The 17,152-nt window shown below is 36.2% G+C and overlaps 1 protein-coding gene across 1 annotated transcript; it reads right to left on the bottom strand.

The window, feature by feature from the left end:
- Positions 1–10,720: 10,720 nt before the first annotated feature.
- Positions 10,721–11,722, bottom strand: LOC142608709 (uncharacterized). Its single transcript, XM_075780401.1, has 2 exons — positions 11,099–11,722; positions 10,721–11,050 (listed from the first exon to the last, which is right to left on the bottom strand). The coding sequence occupies exons 1-2, from the start codon at positions 11,720–11,722 to the stop codon at positions 10,721–10,723; spliced, it is 954 nt and encodes a 317-aa protein (XP_075636516.1).
- Between the last annotated feature and the right edge of the window lie 5,430 nt (positions 11,723–17,152).

The raw sequence follows: 17,152 nt of genomic DNA on the forward strand, positions 1-17,152 counted from the left end.
AGAAATTAGTATTTCGTGGGTTAAGAAATTTGGAATTCGAACCGCATTTGCACAAAAAATCAATTGAAAAATTAATTAGTGTCTTGACCTGATGATAAAAAACAACTATCACTAAACAGACACCTAAGTTAGAATTCTATTGTTGCTTTTAAAATAATCAACATTTTGGTCCATCACATTATATGTTCAAAAACTAGTGAACTTTCCGTTGGCTCGTGCACGTGTATCTTTTGGTGCTCAAACAAATTGCTTTGCTTGGCTAAATTTTGGAAATAATTTCAAAAATTGTGGACCATTCTTTTCTTGTCCATTTTATTCTCACTATCTCAACGGAGAAGACTTTGAGAATATATGTGTTACACAGAAATACCATCTTTGTCTTTGTCTATCGCTACGTTTGTAATTATGTAAAATTTTCTCCATTAATATTAGGAGACTTAAAGTGGTCCATATAGCATTTATTTGAATGATTTAATTATTATATATTTAGATTTATTTTATATAATTTTATTTATTTGATAATTATATAATTTTACATGTCCTATGAAAAGTCACATAAGATTATTTGGTAAAATAGACCTCTTTTGGAGAACCGACATACTCCTTAGTGGGAGGAGTATAAATAAAGAACTAATCTTAAATGAAGGGGTCTATAGTCAAGCATTGAAAAAAATATGTGTTCTTTATTAAAGCGTTACTAAGGAGAAGGTGATTAAACTATAAGAATTTCTTATAATTCTTCGTTTAACTGTCAATATTCTTTGCAAATTACTTGAACAATAATGACATGGGTATGTCAATTTCTTCCGCTGCTTTTGATTTCTCACAAATTAAACAATGCCAAATGCTTCTCCTAATCACTTCCAATATTACGAAGGGCATGTGTCTTGCTCTTGCATGGACACCATAATGATGAAGTATTTAATGCTGTTACCAATTGTTATATAAGGGCAACATTTTTGTCTTGTGATTCAGTGAAGGACAAAGTTTGCCAGCCAGTGATAGGAACATTTTGTGTTCGGTTATGTGTAAATGTGTAATGCACATAACTCATTTTTCCTTCAGTGAACTTTACTAAGAGCATTCGTAGTAGATATTGCAAAAAAAAATGTCATTTTGACACACCAAAAGCCTACTTTATTATTTTATCACATCATTTTCAACATCCTATTTATCAGATGTTTTATACTTCAATCCTATACATTAAAATAATATATACAACACATTAAATAATATATTAAATTCCTCTCCTGTCATCATCATCAACAACACCAACAACAGCAACTACAACAACAACCAGAAAAACAGTTGCAGCCACAATTACCAGGAAAAAAAAAACACACACACACACACAACCACCAAAATCAACCCACAACTATTGTTGAATCCACCATCAAATCACAACCACCAAAACAAAAAAACAAAAACAAAAACAAATCAGAACAGAGATCAACACCACCACCACGCCATCACCAATTCGCCCATCACCAGCCGACCCACCCACCACCACTGATCCGTCCATCACCATCTCAACCCACCCACCGCCATAACCCATAACCCATGAAACTCAACCCACCTACCGCCATAACCCACAACCCGAACCCACCCACCATCGATCTGCCCATCTGAACCCACCCATCGCCCAACCCACCCATCAAACCACAGCCAAAAAATGTGAACGGAAAAAAGAAAACAGGAAAAAAAAAATAGAACCCGAAGCGGAATAGAGAAGATAGATGGTCGGCGGCGTCGAGTGGCGGCCTTTGGTGATAGGCGTGCTGTGGAAGACGAATAAAGAAGACAGAGATGAGAAGACGGAGAGAGAGATATCTATGATGAGGAGAGAGAAAACGGGAATAAAATAACAATACATATTTTGCCATTGTTTTTCCGTACCGTGCCAAATTATGAGGGTACTGTAACATGTTGCAAAAATTTGACACATTTACCACATTTGATAAAGGGAGTTTTTTGTGTTTGGTGTGTCAAATGTGCCAAATATTTGGCATTTGACACATCTGCTATGGATGCTCTAATATGACTAAATTAAAACTTTAAGAATCAATTTGTTTATTAAATTTGTTACAACCCGTAATCGCATGTGATTGCAAAATCATCTATAAACAAATTTAAACCATTTATAATTTCTATGCCATTTTTCGCACTCATAAAATTGCTTGAATAGTTGACAATTAATTTTCTTGCTATTTGTTCTCTCACATAAAACGCAAGAGAAATGCAGTGGTTGATAATTTGGCTAAGTTAGTTAAATATTCTCCTGATTCACAAATATGGTTAGAGGACATCCTTAATAATGTTGCCCATCTTGTACTATGAAGTTTCCGTTAACTCAATAAAACAAATGGTTTGTTTTTCAACGATAAAAAAATCTTGTTATTTCATTTATTATTTTTGGCAAAACCTATTTCAATTTTGGGTAGTCTCTCATTTCTGATTGATGCAAGGGTCCTTGGAATATGCCATAGTATACTTCATTGATGCCAATTTTCCATTATGAATAGCATAATTCATTGATTTCAATTTTCCATTATGAATAGCAATAACGAGAAGTAGTCATTTCCGAAAGCAAAGGTTCATCCCATCATCATTCTGCACCGTAAATTACAAAATGATCAAAAGGCGACCTAGCTTTGTTAGAGGCCTAAAGCAACAGCACATTGAATGGAGGCCAGTACAGAAAGAATGATAAAACTTACAGCACCCAACAAAGTGTTAGCTAAAAATCAAGTGGAATATACCATAGAATTCTTCATTGATGCCATTTGAGCTGAAATTCAAACTTAAGTCCCCAAAATCCTAGACCACACATGGGAGTACAGTAACAGTGTAGACTTTTCACAAGTCCTTTCTGTCCCCCAATATGGGTCATCACAACACCACATGCTTTGTTCGACCATAGCTGAAGGTTTTTTTGACAACAAATATGAATCATCCAATTTATAATTATGTTATTTCGTTCTTATTGTTCTTTTTTTGTTTTGTTCTGTTTTTTGGGTTTGGTGGGGTTGTTCTTTCCTTTCCCTGAGTGAAAGGTCCACCCACTAATCAATTAATGTCTATATCCAAGTTGGTTATATAAAGACTGGGCCTTTGTGAGCCCATAGCTCAGTGTCCACAATTCAGCTTGCACACTAGACTTTTCTTCTTCTTTTTTGCTGAATTTGTACACTAGTCAATAGCCCAAAGTAATATCTCCAACTCAGTTATATTCAAATTGAGTAGGGTCCAAAGACTAAGTTGTGGGCTTCATATGAAGGTTGAAAGATGTACAAATTTCTTAGGCTCACCGCTCATACCCAAACTGGTTTAATCATTTGGGTACTCGGGTTTTTAGAAACAAACTAGTTAAGCACAGAAACAAATTGCTTCAGAGTTTCTCTTCCATCTTCCTTATACCCAAAGCTCTCAAGTGTAATAACCAAAAATTTTCTTTTTCACCAACAAGTTTCTTTTTTTGGCTGAATACCAACATGCTTGAGATGCTACCTGTCGAAATAATGTGTATCTTGAACCTATTTGTCGAAACCATTTGGATAAGAATCATAAGATCACAAGTGCTTGGACAGGGAATGAAGTAAAAGGTGAACCTCTTTGGACAGAAGCTAAAGCGGTTCTTCTTGTTGTTTACTAGTGGATTATATCTGCTGGTTTGGACTACATCATTTTTGAAAGTGACTTAGGGCTCGTTTGGATTAGTCATCACTCAATTTTCAAAACTCAATACTCAAAACTCATCACTCAAACTCAAAACCCATAACTCATAACCCAGACCCCACTATCACTCAAAAACTTAAAAACTTTTGTTTGATTACAAAACTCAGTCACATAACTCAGCTTTGAGGACATTAATGTTACTCACCCCATCCAAAATTATGTCATGCAACTCATTGGTCGATATCAAACATCATTGAGGACATTAATGTAGCTACTAAATCTTTTTCATATGTTTCTTTTTCGCATTGATTAGACCTTCACACTGTTTAACTGGTTCTCTTGCTACTTGGACTCCTTTTTGTAATCGTGTAGGGAACAAAGTTTCTCTCCAAACTAGGTAGGAGAGAAACTTTTCAAACTTCTCATATATCTTTTTTTTATGTGAATTTTGAAAATCTAACAGTTGAATTTCATGTTCCTTATGTTCTTAACATGCATATCAAATTTCGTTCAAATTGGATATTATTTACTATTCGATCGATAAACTTATTTTTTATACACAATTTTAGATCATAAAAATTTGAAATTTTAACATTTGTTTAATGAGATAGCAATTGATCTTTGATCTTCTTGAAATTTTGCATGCATGAAGAATATAATAAGAACATGCAATCTAACGATTAAATTTTCAAAATTCACACTCAATATAAAAATATATAAGGAGTTTGTAGAGAAACTTTGTTCTCGTCTAGGTGCCATATCCATCTCCACTACTCTTCATGCCATTTTACAGGCAAAGAAAGCTAATGGTATTGGCTCTAGTATTGCCATAAATTAGTATACTATTTATTTTTTTTTTAAAAATAGTTGAATTAGGTTCACAAAAGGTTCATTATCAGTTTGGAGAGAAACTTTGTTCTCGTCTAGGTGTCATATCCATCTCCACTACTCTTCATGCCATTTTACAGGCAAAGAAAGCTAATGGTATATTGGCTCCGGTATTGCCATAAATTAGTATACTATTTATTAAAAAAAAATAGTTGGGTTAGGTACACAAAAGGTTCATCAGAAGGTTCTAGGTCCCTCGTTAAATAGATAAATCCAACAAATTCCAAAGTATCAATTTTATTTAACAAACCATTAACGGTTTTTAAAAATAAATTGTTTTATTATTTATAAAAACTATGGGAACCATTGAAGAATTTGACTTCCTTTATCTCATAAACTATCATAAATCAAACTTTATACCTCCTCTTTTTAAGAAAAAAAAGTATTTCATTAGAATATATGACCATTGATCAACTGGCCTTTAAATATATTGTGTGAGTGTGAGACTTAGGGTTTGTTTAGAATGCGTTTATTTTGTTGAAATTATAAAATTTTTACTAAAAGTACTGTAAAAAAAGGTAAAAGTTAACTGAAATAGTACAGTATAACTTATGAATAATACCAAAAAGTGAAGTGAGGCCATGAATAGTAGTAAAAATAAGTTGAATAATAAAATAAGTTGGCTTTTTAATTTGGAGTCCAACACACACTTAATATTTTTTCACGATAGACTAAGGGTCTATTTAAAATTCGCTTATTTGTTGAAACTGTAAACTTTTTGCTGAAAGTATTGTAGATAAAGGTAAAAGTTAGCTGAAATAGTACAGTGGAACCCATGAATAGTACCAAAAAGTACAATGAGGTTCATAAATAGTAGCAAAAATAAGCTAAATAGTAAAATAATCTGGAAACTTTAATCAATCCAAACGCACACTAAGTGTGCATTTGCGTAGCAAACGCGGTAGGCATTTTGCGTTTTTCTGTGGGTCTCGTGCACTATTCACGAACCCACAAGTACGAAAAATGCAGCAAAAAGCAATAAATCTAGGTCCCATGGGCACTATTCATAGTTTAAAAATTATTTTGCTACAGTATTTTCAGCAATAAATTTTCAATTTTCAACAATAAGCGATATCCAAACAGACCCTAAGAATGCGTTTGGATAATAATTAAAAATTAAATTTATTTTACTATTCAGCTTATTTTTGCTACTATTCATAGACTTCACTGCACTTTTAGTACTATTCATGGGCTCCACTGTACTATTTCAACTAATTTTATTTTTCTTAAATCATTATAATAATATAAAATTATATTTATTTAGAAGGAAAAAAAGTGAAGAAATTTTTAATATATATATATATATTTTTTTTTTTTTTTTTGATGAACCAAAAACTTTATTAAGAAGAAGAAAACAGTCTACAAGGCCTTATTGGACTCCTCCAAAATAATGGAAGAGAAACAAGCAGGGCTATTCCCAATATCAAAAAGGCCAAAAAAATTACAAGATAGAGACCATTTTGCTAAAGAGTGGGTTGCTGCATTACACAACCTAGGCACCCACTTCACAAAAACCTTATCAGAAACAGACAACAAGATCCTCAAATCAGAGCACAAGGACTTGATCCTCCAAGGGGGGGCTCAGCCAAATCATTGAGAAGCTGCACACAATACTGGCAGTTCAATTCCACTATGATGCATTCATTACTCATGGCAAGAGCTAATGGCCTCTGCCTCTACCAGGAGAGGGAGGGTGGTATTCACTTTCATAGTACCAGCGAATACCAACTCCCTTCTCCGGTCTTTCGCCACCGCAGCAATAGAAGAGAAGCATGGCCCTATAGTAGCATCAACATTAATTTTAAAAGACAAACCTGGGGGAGGGATCCAAGTCTAAATAGAGGATGGAACCTGCTGTCTTGTGGTAGAGGCCTTGGCTTTTTTGTGCTCAGAGAAGAGACATGAGATTTTAGGAGAACCCCATTAGTTTTTAGAGTGTTGTCTCCAAATAGGGCTTGATTCCTCTGCTTCTAAACCATGTCACAAAGGATGGCTCCATACAACAAAGAATCTTCTTTTTGGCCCAAACACTGATTAACCAAAAAAGGGGGAGACAAGAGGAAGTTGGCAAAATCAGATGTGGACCCAAAAGCCAATGAGTCTATTCTCACACCCCAATGGCTTCGAAACCATAAGGATTTAGCAAAGGGGCAGACCGTGAACAGATGAAGGGATGTTTCCAAAGCTGAATTACACAAAGGGCAACTCCCATCCACATTCTCATTAAACATACTTATTACCTCCTTGGTAGGCAAAACATTGGCAGCAATTTTCCATAAATGCATCTTAAGGCGCTCATGAATTTTGGATCTCCAAATCTGACCCCTAATGTAGTCAGAGTTCGAGGGAGGAGAGTCTTCCCTACAAAGCGAATAAGCGGACTTGACCAAAAAAAAAAAACCCCGGAGTTTGTTACAGTCCAAGACCAATTGTCTTCCTTGGGGCAACTAGGAATGGGAATTTTTTGGATTAGATCAACCACATGCTCCTCGAACAACAATCTTAGCTTTGAAATATCCCAACTGCTTCAGTTTGGAGTAAGGAGCTGAGAGACTACTAAAGCAATATTCAAATTAGCATCAACTTTAGGGGTAGGGGTGAAGCTAGGGAGATCAAGAATCCACGAGTCTGACCATGTTCTAATGGAACCCCCTTTACCTACTAAAATGCAAGCAGCCTTTGCAATAAGGTGTTTTGTGCCCATCATGCTCTTCCAAAAGGGGGAAGCATTGCTAGGAGAATGATGAGCCAGCCAATTATCCCAAATCTTGTATTTCGCCCTCAAACCCTTAATACAAAGACAATCCTTTCCGGATAGAATCCACCAGCCAAGTTTGGAAATGAGAGCTTAGTTGAAATTCCATAATTTAAGATATTATAATTTGGAGACAGACCCGTTTTTAATGCGTTTGATATGTTAAAAAACCATAATTATATGGGTTTGACTTGTTTCTTGTGTGTAAACGTGTACACCTTTTCAATAATAAAAAAATTATAAACTTATAATGGCATTTAAAACATGTTACGTAATTGCTTTATTAGACATATAACTAAGGAAATTAAAAATTAATAGAGAAACAAGAACACTCTTTTTTTTTTTAGAGACTAAAAATCTTCACTTCAAATTTTAGGTATCATAAACATTTAGTAGACAAACTTTAGAAAGAAACAATATATTTCACTCTTAAAATGTTAAAACAATCTTATTTAAGAGAATTATAATATAAATTGTAGTAAAGACAAAAAAAATGGTAAAAAGTTTCACATTCTAATTAATTTGACATAATGCATGTAAGGTCGCAATTTGTACCTCAGCCCAATAATAGGAAGAGTATAGGCCTAAAAAGCTCAATACAATAAATTTATAGAGAGTGGGTTAGAACTTTTGTTTCTAATGAGCTTAGATAACAACAACAATGACCCAAGATCACAAAATGATAAGGATGGATTAGTTTGTATGATGAAAATTGTCCTCGGACTTAAGCCGAGGAGCTGATTCTTATATTTCTTATTTCTTAAAGATTAATTACAAATATTCGGTCTACAGTATTTTATCTCCCTCTTTCTTGATCCCTTTTTTCAGGGAACTCTCTTTATTTTATACCTCTTTCTTGTTCTTATTCCCTTCCTCCACGTGTAGGTCTAGATTGCTAGTACTGATATTTGTCCCATCAGTACCTTCCGGAAGTCTTTGGGTAGTAGCTGTAAGGCTGAAAATCACTGTTCAAACATCACTTTCTCATTAATACGGCCAGATTTTTGGATGCAAAGCATTCAATGCAGTGGCAACAACTTTCCCTTAGATATTTTCTAACTGTTCATCTACTTTGTGCTTCCATGAAACGTATCTTCATCAATGGGACCTTCGGGAAAGTCGTTTTGGACAAAAGGTAGTAACATCTGGCCGTTGCTTAGTTTAGCCGAGGAGACACCCCTCCTTATCTGTCCTCGGACAAAAAAACACCCTCGGACAAAGCCCATGACCCAATATACGCTTTTGGACCTTTTATCCCTACAATAGCCCCTCAAAACTCTGTTTTTCCCTCCTATCCGAGGAGAAAAGCAAGGTTTTGACTCCGAGCACCGGCTTTCACACACTTCCTGAACCTCCACACGTGAAAATGTCGCTTCGTGTGCTTCGTAATTATTTCTAACGCTTCAGAGCCCGTGATGTCTCATTAAATGCTCCAAGCGGTGCTTTGTTCCTTATGGGATGTAGATCCTACGGTTGGCATTTCTCCTTGAATTTTGAGCAGGATAACTCTCACTCAATCCTGCCCCCTATATAAGACGCCTGGAGGGTCGCAATTTTCCTTGCTTTACAAATTTGTTAGCTCTTAAGAATTCTCGAACTCTCCTGCTTCCAAGAATTTCTCAACCTCCTAATTCTCAAGAAGTTCCTGAAGTGTCCCCCGTTCTTATTCTTGTAAGCTTTCACGCTCTTAGGTTCTTTTCTCCTCGGCCACTCTTCTTGACCTTCTAACCTTCATCCCTTTTTCAAAATCATTTTATTTTAATTAGTTCAAATGGGTAGATTCAAGGTCCTGGTAGACTCTCCCGCTGGTATGGAGGGCTTTAGAGCCAAATATTTGATATCAAAAGCCCCTAGGATGGTACCCTATTTAGCAATCCTTCCCGTGTAGTCGAGGCTTCAAAGTAATGATCTAAGTGAAAGTTGAGTCAAAACAACAACTATATGGGATTGGAAGTAATGGAGAAGCTTATGTGTAACATGCACCACTACTAGAATAGCATTTTCCAATGGTAAATAACGAACTTCAGCCTCATGTAGTGACTTGCTCACATAATAAACTGGCCTATGTACACCACCGTCAACTCGTATCAGCACCAAACTAACGGCATGAAGAGCCACAGCAATGTAGGCTAACAGGACTTCATCCACCTCTAGTCGAGACATAACAGGTGGTCAAGAAAGGTATTCCTTAAGCTCCTGAAAGGTTAAAGCACATTTCTTGATCCATTCAAATCCCTTCCACTTATTTAACAACTGGAAGAAAGGTTTACACCTGTCCGCGAACCGAGAGATAAACCAGTTTAAGGCAGCAGTTATTCCCGTCAACTTCTAAACTTCTTTAGGATTCTGAGGTGACTGTAAGCTGTTAATTGCTCTAACCTGCTTAGGGTTGACCTCAATTCCACGATGAGTGACCATATAACCTAAAAATTTACCTGATCCCACACCAAAGGAACATTTAGAAGAGTTGAGGCGCAACTTGTGTTTCCTTAGTATTTGAAAGATGTTCCCAAGGTCTCCAATATGCTCGGATTCTCTTTACCACCATGTCATCTACATAGACCTCAATAGTTTTACCTAGTTGTGGCTCGAACATCCTGGTCATCATCCTTTCATAAGTTGCCCCTGCGTTCTTTAAACCAAAAGGCATCACCTTGTAATGATAATTTCCTGTAGGAGTAACGAAGGTTGTTTTCTCTTGATCACCTAAGGCCAAAGGTATTTGGTGATAACCTTGAAAAGTATCTAGAAAACTCATCCGAGGATGCCCGACAGTGGCATCCGAGGATGCCCGACAGTGGCATCCGCCAATTGATCTATACGAGACATTGGAAAAGGGTCTTTAGGATAAGCCTTGTTCAGATCTGTGAAGTCTACACATACTCTCCACTTTCCATTCTTCTTTTTCACTACCACTATATTAGCCAACTACTCAAGATAAAATACCTCCTTTATAGCTCTAACCTATTTAAGTTTGATCACCTCTTCTTTGACGGCCTTGGAATGCTCCTTAGATGAGCACCGAGGTGGTTGCTTCCTCGGGACCACAATCGGATTGACGTTCAAATAATGGCAAATGAAGCTCGGATTCACTCTAAGAGCTTTATAAGAGTTCCAGGAAAGTACATCAATATTTTCTTTCAGGAACATCATCAACTCTTCCTTCTCTTGAGGAGGCAGTTGAGATCCAACCTGAAAATACTTCTCCTTATCATTACCTATTATAACTTTTTCCAATTCCTCGCACTTTGTCCCTTCCATCGTAACGCCAAATGATGTTAGCTCCTTTGATTGCTACAAACTTTGCTCGGTTGATGCCGAGAACTCCACCTCGATTTGATGCCTAACGACGACCACCATGCACTGCCTGGCCATAGGCTGGCTGCCTCTCAACTCTTCCACTCAGTCGTCGGACGAATACTTTACCTTCAAATGCAAGGTGGAGGAGACAGCTCCCATGGTATGAAGCCAGGGTCTTACCACGATGACTGTGTAGGGAGAAAAAACATCCTCCACTATGAAATTGACATCCACTATCTCCGATCCAGTTTGCACTGGCAGTTTAATCTGCCCCATTGGTATAACTACCTTCCCATCGAAACCTACTAAAGGTGAATCATAACCAGTTAAGTCCCCCAGTTTCAGCCCTAAACCCTTATACAAACCAGGGTACATAATTTCCACCCAACTGCCTTGATCAACCAGTTTTCGCTTCACATCGTATCCTCCTATCTTGAGGGTAACCAGCAGTGCATCATCATGTGGTTATAAAGTACTAGCCTTATCGTTATCAGAGAAACTCAGCGCTGGTCGGCCCTCTGTTCTACTCCTCTTGGGTTCGAAGTAGTATGCCCCCTCAAGTGGCTGAGCTACGGATAGTACCCTAGAATGGTAAAAACCAACTCTTCCTGATGTGGCAAGAATGACATTGATTGTGCCTAGAGGTGGTTTTGAAGAAGTATCCCTCTGAGATCTTGACCCTGCTTGGCCTCCCTGTCCAACGGAACGGTATAGGAATTGTTTTAGCTTACCTCCACGTACCAGCTGCTCTAGGTGGCCACACAAAGTTCTACAATCCTCTGTAGTATGCCCTCGCTCCTGGTGGTACTGACAATGAAAGCTTTGGTTGCACCTTGTGGGATCTCCTCCCATTTTATTTGGCCACTGGAAAAATGGTTCATTCTTAATTTTTTCCAAGATTTGATACACTGGTTCTCGAAACAACAAGTTAACTGCTTGTGGTGCAGCGACAACGCCAAACTGCCTAGAAAAATCACACCGAGGACGATTATTGTTGAACCTGTCCAACTTGAAGTCCCTCCTATCCTGAGGGACCACCTTCCCCTTGCCTTTACCTAATTGTTGATCCTCCTCGACCCGCTTGTACTTGTCAATGCGGTCCATAAGCTAGCGTACATTACTAACCGGTTTCTCGGTTAATGATTTCCTCAAATCATGCTCGGCTCGGCAGGTAGGCCGACCTTGAAAGTTCTTATGGTCACATCATCAAAATCCCTATCAATCTCATTGAACATCTCCCACTATCTGTCTGAGTACGTTTTCAAAGTTTCTCTTTCTCACATAGTCATAGACAACAAGGAGTCCAAGGGCCGAGGAACCCTATTGCACGTAATAAAGCAGGATCCAAACACCCGGGTGAGCCCTTTAAAGGAATCAATAGAACCCGCCTCGAGGCCATTAAACCATCTCATTGCCACAGATCCCAAACTGGACGAGAACATCTTGCACATTAAAGCTTCATTCCTAGAATGTATGGACATCCTCTAGTTGAAATGGCTCACATGCTCTACGGGGTCTATTCGTCCATTGTATATGGTGAACATTGGCTGAGTGAACCGCGAAGTAAGTTTACCCTCCTCGATTCTACGCGTGAAAGGTGATTTAGCAATTTGGTTCAACACCCTATTCATAGCGTCATTTCCCAGGCCTTTGCAAGACGAAATTTTATTTTTGCGACCATATAGGCTGTCCAACTCACACGAAAACGACTCACTAGGGAGATTCCTTGATCTGGGCCTGTAGCTGCTATCTCCATCATCGCCAAAAGAAGGGTCAGAAGTGGAAGGGGTTCATTTTCATCGCTCATGGCGTAGCTTCCTCTTCAATCAATCAATCTCCAGCTGCATGGCTCTGGCACGTTCTACATGAGAGACGTGGCTCCCACTTAGTGATTGACTCCTGCTCATATGGGTAGTGTGCACACTCCCCTCCCGATCCCTGCCTCGTTCAAGATTGAGGAAATGATCTTAACGGTGGGTCCCCATTGACTCCGCTTGGTGAGGACCTGAACCTACCATAGTTGGACATTAAACTCAATGAAACACCAAGATTCCCTACAGACGGCACCAATTGTAAGGTCACAATTTGTACCTAAGCCCAATAATAGGAAGGATATTGGCCCAAAGAGTCCAATACAATAAATTTGTAGAGAGTGGGTTAGAAATCTTGTTTCTAATGAGCTTAGATAACAACAACAGTGGTCCAAGATCACAAAATGATAAGGATGGATTAGTTTGTATGATGAAAATTATCCTCGGACTCGAGCCGAGGAGCTGATTCTTATATTTTTTATTTCTTAAAGACTGATTACATATATTCGGTCTACAATGTTTTTTCTCCCTCTCTCTCGATCCCCTTTTTCAAGGACCTCTCTCTATTTTATACCTCTTTCTTGTTCTCATTCCCTTCCTCCACGTGTAGGTCTAGATTGCTAGTGCTGATATTTGTCCATCAACGCCTTCCGGAAGTTTTTGGATAGTAACTGTAAGACTGAAAATCATTGTTCAGACATCACTTCCTCATTAATGCGGCCAGAGTTTTGGATGCAAGCATTTAATACGGTGGCAGCAGCTTTTTCTTAGATATTTTATAACTGCTCATTTACTTTGTGCTTCCATGAAACGTATCTTCATTAATGGGACCTTTTGGAAAATCGTTTTGGACAAAAGGTAGTAACATTTGGCCGTTGCTTCGTTTAGCCGAGGAGACACCCCTCCTCGTCTGTCCTCGAACAAAAGAACACCCTCAGACAAAGCCTATAGCCCAATATGCGTTTTTGGGCCTTTTATCCCTACAATGCCAAAAACAAATTGAAAAGTAATGTTAGCAGTAGTTTCAAATAAAAATTGATAAAAATCTAGTTATGATTTTGTTTTAAGTAGTTCTAGGATCACAAATTATTTCACAACTCTTTTACCGAAATTTTGACATAATAGATCGTGAGAGGTTAATCATCACTTACATATGAATTTATCATTTTTTTTCTTCACCAATTATATTCTGTCACATCACAATTATAACAAAAAGTTATGAAAATTTTTGTAATACTAGGGTTTTTTTTTTTGGGTTAGATATTTATATTTGTGACATTGCTCCATTTGAGTCTTTTGGATAAATATTGCAAAAAATAGAGTTTTTTGTGGTTATAGGCACTGTTCTAAGTTATTTAGGGGAATGAGAAGAGAGAGTGAATTTCGGCAATAGTGTTGCCGAAATTCTAACAAAAGTAGGAGAAAGAAAAAGAAAAAGGAAGAGAGAGAAATTTTGGAATTTCAGCAACACTGTTACCAAAATTCCTTCTACCCAGCCCCTGCCCAAGTGAGTGAGTGAGTGCATGCCCAATGCGAGTGCCCGCAGAAAAAAAAAAAAAAAAAAATTTTGTGGCAATCCCATTGCCGAAAATGGAGGGAAAAAGTTATAAAAATAAATAAATAAATAAAAAAGAATTTTGGTAATGGTATTGCCGAAATAGGGGAAAAAGAGAAAAAAATAATTTGGCAATGGTATTGCCGAAATAGGGGGGAAAAGATTTAAAAAAAAAAAAAAAGAATTGTGGCAATGTATTGCCGAAATAGGGGGAAAAAAAATATATTGTTGCAATGCCATTGCCGAAAATGGGAAAAAAAAAGAGGAAAACCAATTGTAGCAATGGCATTGTCGAAATAGAGATTCTTTATGGATGTACTTTTTTTTGGACGTACACATCAATCATTTTTTTTTCTATTTATAGTACACATCAATCATTTTTTTCTTCTATAACTTTCTTTCATGTACTTTTTAGAATCTATGCACTTTTTTAGAATCTATATATTTTGAAGGAACACCCCTTCTATTTCGACAATGCCATTGCCACAATTGGTTTTTTTTTTTTTACTTTTTTTTTCTCATTTTCGGCAATGGCATTGCCACAAATTTTTTTTTTTCTTTTTCCCCCTATTTCGGCAATACATTGCCACAATTCTTTCTTTTTTTTTATAAATCTTTTCCCCCTATTTTGGTAATACCATTGCCAAAATTCTTCTTTCTTTTTTTTCTCTTCCCCCCCCTATTTTGGCAATACCATTGCCAAAATTCTTTCTTTTTTTTTCCCCCTATTTCGGTAATACTATTGCCAAAATTCTTTTTTTGTTTTTTAAACTTTTTCCCTCCATATTCGGCAATGGGATTGCCACAAAACTTTTTTTTTTTTTTTTGCTTCGGGCACTCGCATTGGGCACGCACTCACTCACTCACTCAGGCAGGGGCTGGGCAGAAGGAATTTCGGTAACAGTATTGCCGAAATTCCAAAATTTATCTCTCTTCCTTTTTCTTTTTCTCTCTCCTACCTTTGTTAGAATTTCGTCAACACTATTACCAAAATTCACTCTCTCTTCTCATTCCTCTAAATAACTTGAAACAGTGTTTATAACCACAAAAAAATTTATTTTTACAATATTTACCCAAGCTCCATTTTGTCACAAGAAAGATGTTGCAAGATGACCATAAAGACGGGAACAAGTTTGCTTTTTGGTGCAGAGTATGAAGTTGTCCTAAGCGATGTGGGGTCTCCACCTTAAACAAAAGAATCAGTAGCAAGAAGAACCCCTCAGTTGTCCGTGGGACCATCGACTCGGACCCAACAACAAAACAATACCAAATCTAAAGCTCTTCTCTTCTCTTTAATAGATTGCGATCTGTAATTATTAAAATGATAACCAAAACCTTGTGCGGTACTGCAGTGAAGTGAAGTGAAGTCCTTTTACATAAATAAATAAAAAATCTACGCGACTTGGACTTTCTCTTCCTCATTTTTAACCGTATCTAGGATTACAATCGCCAAGTGTTGAGTTGTAAAGTTTCGTAAATGTGATCCATATGGCCCTCTTTTTTTTTATAACAATTTTATGTTAATAAAGTTAATTTTTTTGTTATATTTTTAATAATTTTATAGGGTGTAGAGTCAATACAATTAATCTTTTAAGTTTTACTTATCACTTCAATATTATTTTCATTTATTACATTAATATATATAATTTTTTTATTAAATAGACCACAAATAAGAATACCTTATACTATTAGTTAACATTTTTTTTTTGTCACTCACAATTTATTACGTGTTAAGTTGCAACAAAAATTGTGATCCAACTTTTTCATTTTCAATCATGGGACACCTCACACCACTAATTCTGCATCCTCTCGTCATATTTGTTTACTTCTCACCTGAGTTTTGAACAGGAGAGCCCAATACGTCAAAACTTAAATACAGTAAGGATTTGATTGATGGAATCACATACAGTCTTAGGGTTGAATCCTTTTTGCCCAGTGGCCCAATCATATTACTTAATACTTAAGTTACTTGTTACTTTAAAAAAAATACTTAAAAGTTACTTTTTATTTTTTTAATAAGAATCGAACAATGTTTGGTTAAAAAAAAAAAAAAAGTTATATTCACAATATTTTTATAATATTTTTACAATAAATTATTAGAGATAAAATATTATTAGTTGTTATCAGTAGACAAAATTGTAATTTCAGTGACAAATTAAAATTAAAATTAATAATAACTTATCATTTAAAATTTATTATAAAAATATAGTAAAAATATCATAGGTATAATACTTTTCTAAATAAATAACATTGCTCCCACAAATGCAAAAAAAAGCTCTACTCGTGGAGACATTTTGCATATGAGCTTTACACCTTGCTACAGTGTTATGTATATTTACATAACCAATTTAGCATTGTGTAAAACCTATTTTTGTTATTTTATTCTTCTTTTGTCCTGCCATTCTCTCACCGCTGGCAAGGACACACTCTCTCCATTTTTAGGTTCGGTTGTATTGGTGGATTTGGGTTTAGATTTGGTGTTTTGTGGAGGCAGGTGCACATATGAGGTTTAGGATTGGGTTGTTGGTTCAAATCCATGGACGGAACCATCTTTGGACCAGGGGCAATGGCCCCCTAAATTTTTTTTAAAAAAATATTATTATATATACATGTATTAATTTTAGCAATTTTATTCTATAAAATTACATTTTGTTTCTTTTTAACAATATTATTAATTCTTTTAAGAGTAATGCTATACTCACAAACTTTTTTATAAAATTTTTACAAACTGTTTGAATAACAAATTCTTATTGGTTAGCATATGGGCCCACCACTTACATTATTTTTTATTTATCAGTAACCACTTATCACAGCAGTAATAATAATAAAAACTTGTAAGTCTAGCATTTTCCTCATTTTAGTGACCATATAGATCTACAATCAAAATCAAAATATACAAGTCCAAAAAAAATAGCTCAACAACAAAAATTACCAGTAAAAAAAAAGCTCAATTAACTAATTTTATCCAAAATAAATAACCTTGCCCTTGAAAAAATTATAAATAAAAATAATTTTGTTCTTACCCACACAAAAAAAAAAGAAAAAAAAATCTCAACAGCTAAATAGTAGAGTTAAAGGTTGAAATCACTGCACACAGCCTACAGTTAAGCCGCCCCTAACTTAAAATTCTGGCTCCGTCCCTGTTCAAATATGACATAGATTTGGTAT

Source organism: Castanea sativa, chromosome 9, assembly GCF_040712315.1.
Source record: "Castanea sativa cultivar Marrone di Chiusa Pesio chromosome 9, ASM4071231v1".
NCBI classification, from domain to species: Eukaryota; Viridiplantae; Streptophyta; class Magnoliopsida; order Fagales; family Fagaceae; genus Castanea; species Castanea sativa.